Source organism: Nestor notabilis, unplaced genomic scaffold, assembly GCF_000696875.1.
Source record: "Nestor notabilis isolate BGI_N333 unplaced genomic scaffold, ASM69687v1 scaffold21592, whole genome shotgun sequence".
Classification (NCBI taxonomy): Eukaryota; Metazoa; Chordata; class Aves; order Psittaciformes; family Psittacidae; genus Nestor; species Nestor notabilis.
In genome coordinates, this window is record NW_009917255.1 from 884 (window position 1) to 7,953 (window position 7,070).

Consider the following 7,070-nt stretch of genomic DNA (forward strand, 5'->3'; position numbering starts at 1 on the left):
CCCCTGTGCTGTCCTGCCCTACTTGATCTTCCAGTTCTCTGCTGGGTGAGCCCTGGGATGTTCCTGCTGCGCTTTGGTGTGTCCCGTTTGAGACACCTCTCTCTGTTCTCCAGGACTCGGCATCAGAGGCTGCAAAGGAGTTCTTGTTGGCAGCAGAGGCTGTGGATGACATTCCTTTTGGGATTTCCTCTAGTGCTGATGTCTTCACCAAGTATGAGCTTAGCAAGGATGGCGTGGTCCTCTTCAAGAAGGTATGGGTTGGTCAGGGCACGAACACCACACTTTAAGTCCTTTGCCTCTTCTTACCTTCCCTAATAAGTCAGACTCAAAGAGGGCAGCCCTGGGTGGATCTGTAGAGGATCCTGTGCTGTCAGTCTGGCTGCTTCCAAGCCTCGGAGCTGGGCAGAGGGAGGAGTGGAGCCTGCTGTTGGCAGAGGGAAGCCTCGGCAGCTCCCGGCCCTCCCGAAGCTGCTGGGCTCTGGCTCCAGGTTGTTGCTTCACTCACTTCCCTGTTTCTCGGCTGTGGCCGCAGTGCAGTAGCAGCAGGATCTTCAGAACACTGGTGGCTGTAGGCAGGGAGGTCTCCAGCAGAGCAGCACTGAGCTGCTCCATCCTTGCTTGTGGCTTAAGTAAAGCTGCTGTAACTCGTACTCTAGATCGACCTCTGGTGTAGGCAGTCGCGGCTGCATCCAGGAGTTGTTCTGTGTCTGGCAGCGCTGTGGGTTCTGCGGGAAGTGAGTGATTCCAGTGGAGTTCCTAAGAGGATTTGCAGCTCCAGCTGACTAAGCTGGGGCGGTTGGATTACGTGCAGGGGGATCTGGCCATCTACAGAGTCAGAAATAAACTTACTCATGCATTTTACTATCAAAATCCAAGTCACTGGGATGAATTTCTAGCTTGGAGAAGGCAAGGAGAGGTTCTTTAGACTTTGTGGTGCTACACACATGGGTGCAGTGGGGTGGGACAAAGCTGCTTTGGTTTCAGACTTAATAAATCTGTAATCTAATCAGTCATCGGTCTGACCAGTTTGACCTAAGACCAGTTGAATGAATTCCTCTGTCACTCTTTGTTCAGCTAAAATAGCATGTTTGATTCCAATACACCTGAATTTGCAGTTCTGGTGCTAGAAGCTTGTAGACTTCAGCTCTTGGTCAGGGGCCCGTCAGTATGGCTGAGGGTGCAAGTGAATTCCCTACAGTTGGGTTCAGGGCACCAGGGCTGTGCAGCTCAGAGAGTTGGGGTGAGGGGAGCAGTGTTTTGTTCCTGGCTGACTCACTGCCTCGATCTTGCTCTTACGTGTGGCTCTCTGTAAGTGACCTTCCTGTATGCTCCCTTCATGGCCAGTGCTGGGCTGAGGTTGCTTCTTGCAGGGCTTCTCGCAGCTTTGGCTTGTGGGTGCATTTGGAAGGAGGAGCAGTTCTGCATCAGGTGTGCGGGGAGTGGGAGGAGCCGTGGTCCAAAGGGCAGTTCAGGAGCCGCTGGGCGCTGCAGGAGCGCTCTGCTCAGCGGGGAGGAGGTGAGGACGTGTGTCCCAGCCTGTGAACGCTGCCTCCCCGGTCCGGTTTTGGTGCCATGTCATGAGAACTCTCAGATAAGTCTGTCACATTAAGGGGCCTTTACCCCAATAAGGGGCGTTCCACTGCAAACCAGGGGGGAAATGAGCACCGATGCTGACAAGAAACAGTTTATTCTACCAACAGTTCTGTTTGGACTCTGGCAGCTGGTTGGGTTTGCTGGCAGGTCATTCTCTTGCTCCCTGTGGAAGCTGTCCAGACTTGCAAGGACCCTTGAACAACCTCTGAATGTCGCCTTAGCACCCTCTGAATGCTCCGAGGTGTTTACAAAGCTGATCTCCAGTGTGGAGGGTGTTGCTCAGCTCCTCGGCTGACACTGCTCTGCTTCCTCCAGCAGGAGGTTACCTGAGCCCGGGCTCTGGCTGTGCCAGTACCACAGGGCTGCCCCGTCCCTGCACATCCTCTTAACCTTGATGGGCCTCCACAGCTGTTCCCTTCCCGGGCTGCCAGGGAGCTTCTGAGAACCCTGCCCTGGGCTGCAGGTGATGCCCTGCTCTAAACTGGGCCCTGGCACCTCTTCTGGCCCGTGTTAAACAGGTGCCCTTGTCTCTAAGAACAGAGTGGACCAGCCCCGCGGAGCTGGGTCAGCGCTGCTCCGTGCAGTGACGTGGGCTCCGCTGTCAGACTTCTCATGGCACCAGTTCAAGTGTGGGGCTGGTTCCTACAGCAGAAGCCGCCTGTGCCCCGGGAGCTGCTCACTGCTCCCCTGATGCCTCCACAAAGCTGCTCGAGTCCTTGGGCCCGTTTTGTGTGTTGCTGCATGACTGTGCACAGCAGTGCCAAGGTTAAGCTGAGTGTCTTGTAGCTGCTCACCTGTTGCTGCTGGGGGGTGAGCTAAGGCTTTGCTTGCCAGGAAGATGAACACCTTGATCCAGATGTTATATGAACACACGGTGAATTTAAGAGCCAGGAGTCTGCTCTGGACAAGTGCAGTCGAGACGTGCTGGGGCAGCGACTGGTGGGATCTGACGTGTTCTAATGCAGGAACCTCTGGTTTTGCAGTTTGATGAAGGCCGCAACAACTTTGAAGGGGATCTCACAAAAGATAATTTGCTGAACTTCATCAAGTCCAATTCGTTGCCTCTGGTCATAGAGTTCACTGAACAGGTTGGTCTCTAGATCCATGGTAAGGCCTCTTCCCATTGCTTACCACATGAATATAACTAAGCTTAAATTGCACATTGTGTGTTATCTCGCAGCTGACACTAGTTTGGGCTTATGGAGGAGTGTGGAGAACACAAGGGAGTGGAGTCAAAGCTTCCGTTCAAAGCCCTCCTTTAATCTGGAGGCTCCTGTGGCCTAGTCAGAATAGCAGAGCCAAGCTGGTCATGACACCAGTTTGCCTCTTCCAGAAATAAAGTTTATTTTCTACTTCTCAGACTGCTCCTAAAATCTTTGGAGGGGAGATCAAGACTCACATCCTGCTGTTCCTGCCAAAAAGCGTGTCTGACTATCAGGAGAAGCTCGACAACTTCAAGAGTGCAGCTGGGAACTTCAAAGGAAAGGTGAGATGGGTTTCCTGCGTTACGAGTTAAGTGGCCGCCTCCTGCAGAGAAGTGCAGCACTCTCTGTCTGCATCCACTTCACAGCCCTGGAGCAGGACTTGTGGCAGCTCTCACTTCACCTGTGCCTCATGGTGAAGGTGACTGAGTCACTGGCTGGCACAAGTGCTGGGACAATAGCACTTACCTCCTGACTTCCCTTCTTGTGGGTGTAAATCTGACCCAGCCCTAAATCAGGGCCAGGTCTGTGCCTGTGCTGCTTGAACTGCTTCAGCTCCAGTGTTTGTGCTCTGGCAGGGTGCCCTCTTCATGGCTTTGGAGGAGGAGGGGTCGGTTCAGCCTCTACCTGTGGGAGTGTGTGTGTGCTGTGTTTTAGCCAAGAGGTGCTCATCTTCACCAACTACCTTTGACTTTTTCCTCCAAAGATCCTCTTCATCTTCATAGACAGTGACCACAGCGACAACCAGAGAATTTTGGAGTTCTTTGGCCTGAAGAAGGAAGAATGTCCAGCTGTGCGCCTCATCACCCTGGAGGAGGAGATGACCAAATACAAACCAGACTCTGATGACCTCACAGCTGACAAGATCAAAGAGTTCTGCAACAAGTTCCTGGAGGGCAAAATCAAGGTAATGAAGAGAAGTGCTGCTGGTGGCACCTGCTGGTGGAGCGAGCATGAATGAATGCTCCCTGGGGGGAGCTGTGAGGCACTTGGAGACAATCCCTCCAGCTCCTGTACAGGACATCCTGTGGGCTTTGTGCTGGGAAAGGAAAGGCAAAACTACCAGGGCATGAAGGCTGCGGGACAGGGAGCTGGCACCCGCGTGCTGCCGGAGCTGCCAGCGATCTGTGGAAGGTGTGAACTTGTGCAGCACAGTTCAGAGCCTTCAGCTCTCATCCCTGGAGGAAGCTCTGTGCAGCTTATGCCAGACGTGACTGTTTGGTGAAACTCAGTCCTGTGGGAATGGCAGCAATGTTGCTTCCTTCCTATGGAGCTCAGTGACAGTTCTCTGCACAGCAGTATCTGATATTCCCACTGGCTCGGGATGGGGAGGAGACTTTGTGTAAGAGAAGAGGAAGTGGCTGCTTCAGTGCTTGCTCACAGCCTGTGATTGGGGTGCTGAGGCGGGTGGTTGAGCGCGGGGTTTCCAGGGTGTGATTGCATGTGCATTCCGGGCAGCTGCGTGGCTATCTCTGAATTTCACTTCTTATTCCAGCCTCACCTGATGAGTCAGGATCTTCCTGATGACTGGGACAAGCAGCCTGTCAAAGTTCTAGTTGGGAAGAACTTTGAAGAAGTTGCTTTTGACGAGAATAAGAATGTCTTTGTGGAGTTCTGTGAGTATCTTTCAGCAGTTGATTCCAAGTAACTGGCATGAAAGGAGTGCCAAAATTCCGCATGGCCAGGATTAGGGAGGAAGCATCCTACAGGATCTAAGCCACAAAGGGAGTGCCCTGACTGAAAAGATGTGTGTGAACTGTCTGTGTGAGGGCTCGGGGGGGGGCTGGAGGTCACTCATTAGGCTGCTGGTGCTAACTGGGTTTCTGTAATTAACAGATGCCCCCTGGTGTGGTCACTGTAAGCAGCTGGCTCCAATCTGGGACAAGCTGGGAGAGACCTACAGGGATCACGAGAACATTGTCATTGCCAAGATGGATTCTACAGCCAATGAAGTAGAGGCAGTGAAAATCCACAGCTTCCCCACGCTCAAGTTCTTCCCTGCAGGCTCTGGCAGAAATGTAAGGAGGCAGCTGACCTGGGAGGTGTAACGAGGGAGCACTAGGAATGCTTAACTGCCTGCTGGAGCTGGCTTGGACAAGCCTTTGGGAGGGCTCTCCGCTCTGTCGGGATGGAACATGTGAAGTGTACAGGCCATCAGAGACCCATTGTGGGAGCTGGGTTGTAGGAAGGAGTTTGGTGGGGGTGGGAATGGGGAAAAGAGGGAGCATAGAGGACAGTGTGCTCATCTGCAGGCTATTCTTTCCTCGCAGTGCTCTCTGAAGTCTAGTGCCTGAGCTGTTTTCCTTCGTCTCGTATGGGTGAAGGTGAATTTTTAAATTCCCTTTTGCTTGGCATGTTGACTGTTGCTCAGAGAGAATTCTCCTCCCCAGGGGTGTGGTTCTGTAGGTGCCCATAACCATTATCCTGATGTTTTGTCCTGTGCAGGTAATTGACTACAATGGGGAGAGGACGCTGGAAGGCTTCAAGAAATTCTTGGAGAGCGGAGGTCAGGATGGGGCAGCAGCTGATGATGTGAGTAATGTGAATGTGGTGGTAATTCTGGGCCTTCAGAATGGGGAGCATGGGTCAGACCTGCTGTTGGGCCTCTATCCTCTGTCCTAAATAAGATCCCGGGTGGTTCTGTGGCAAGAAGGGGCATTGCTGGTGATCAGAATGTTCACCACCATCAAATGTGACTGGTCAGTTGCAGTCTGGCTGCCAGTGGCCTGTAAATGACACCTTTTATTGGCAGCACTTCAGTTGGGTGTGAAATAGATGTCGTTCCGAGGCCTAAACACAAACGTGGAAACAGTTGATGGTGAAGCTGTAAATGTGCACAGGCTGTCTCTGGCTGTTGTGCAAACTGCTGGAGTACTTTGAGGGCTTGTTCTTTACTGAGAACTCCTGCTCAGCGCTTGAAACTTGAGCAGTATGATGCACGTTACATGTGCTGTGTATCTAGTTGGGGTGGAGGCTGTTACAAGTGAGGTACCAGCTTCCAGGGGTTTCTAATCCTTAATGTCCCAAATCCAGAGCTCTTGGTGGAAGCCTCTGGGTGTTTAACATGGCAGCAGAGAACAGTGAACAGATCAGATGTACTGTTCTGTGCTTGGGTTTGGATCTGCCCAACGCACCCAAAACCAGCAGCTGTCTGTAACCTGTTACAGGATCTGGAGGACCTGGAGACTGATGAAGAAACAGACCTTGAGGAAGGTGATGATGATGAGCAGAAAATGCAGAAGGATGAATTGTAAAGAGAAGACTGATTGACATCACCCAAAAAAATCAGACACTAAATTGGCTGCTGTTACGCAGCCCAGTGAGTCAGAACCATTGAGATTTAAAGCAGAAGGTGAATGACTGGAAGTCCAGGGATTGGCTTTTTAAAGTAACACTTTCCCCTCACTTGTCTGTACACTCGACTCTTTTCTTTTTGGCTTTTGAGAAGGGATCTGTCACCAGGGAGCCGGCCCCGCTGCGCTCCTCCTTATCAGGATGTACTTTTTTTGTACACAGCTTTTGTTTGAAGTATTCTGCTCTTCTGGGTAGAAGCTGATTGTGAAGCCACAGCACGAGCTCAGTGGCTCAACATCCTGGAGCTTTGCCACTAATTTCTCCCAAGAAAGCTTTTTTCCTTGTTTCCTTTAAAACTAAAGCCTGTAGCTGATTTCTGCACCTGGCAGGGTCCTTAATGCTCTCAGCAGCTCTTCCCTGGAATTGGCCTTCAGTGTAGGTAGGCAAGAGGCAGTAGGCTGATGGTGGCCTGGTGAGAGGTGTATGTGCAGGTGCACCTTCATGCTGGCCAGATGTTTCCTTTCCCTTCTGCTTTAAGACACTTGGAGATGACTATTCCGATCACCTGGAAGGGTGGAATACTGTGCACTGGCTGTGGCAGGGGGCGGGGGGGGGGGGGGGGGGGGCCCACGTGGCAGGCTCGGGGGTGGAGGTGAGTGCTCGCCAGTGCAGGCGAGCCCTGGCTCTGCTGCCATCCTTTGATCAAATGCAAGACTTTGCAATCACTTTCCATGCATTATTTGGAGGGGGTTGACCAGGTGGGTGGTGTGGGAGGGTCTGATGAGCCGGATCAAACAGGATACTTGCAATTACTGGGCTTTGGGGAGGAACTTGCACGGGGGGAGTGCCGCAGAGGCCTGAGCTGCATCAGGCTCGTTCTTAGCATTCTGCTACAATAACATTGGAACTGAATTTGTTGGCCAAATAAAGTTGAGATTTTAATACTACTCTGTCTCTGTCTTTATCGGAGTATGGCATGAG

At 52.1% G+C, this 7,070-nt stretch overlaps 1 protein-coding gene across 1 annotated transcript in view; it reads left to right on the forward strand.

Annotated features, from left to right (window-relative positions):
• The window catches only part of P4HB (prolyl 4-hydroxylase, beta polypeptide), a gene marked incomplete at its 5' end in the record, with an annotated part of 6,761 nt that extends 249 nt beyond the window's left edge, over positions 1 to 6,512 (forward strand). Inside the window, 8 exons of the mRNA XM_010009139.1 lie at positions 114 to 251; positions 2,577 to 2,681; positions 2,954 to 3,079; positions 3,502 to 3,702; positions 4,291 to 4,411; positions 4,632 to 4,813; positions 5,241 to 5,327; positions 5,963 to 6,512. Of these exons, the coding sequence (XP_010007441.1) occupies positions 114 to 251; positions 2,577 to 2,681; positions 2,954 to 3,079; positions 3,502 to 3,702; positions 4,291 to 4,411; positions 4,632 to 4,813; positions 5,241 to 5,327; positions 5,963 to 6,049 (1,047 nt within the window). The remainder of the gene's footprint in view (positions 1 to 113; positions 252 to 2,576; positions 2,682 to 2,953; positions 3,080 to 3,501; positions 3,703 to 4,290; positions 4,412 to 4,631; positions 4,814 to 5,240; positions 5,328 to 5,962) is intronic.
• Positions 6,513 to 7,070: the final 558 nt, after the last annotated feature.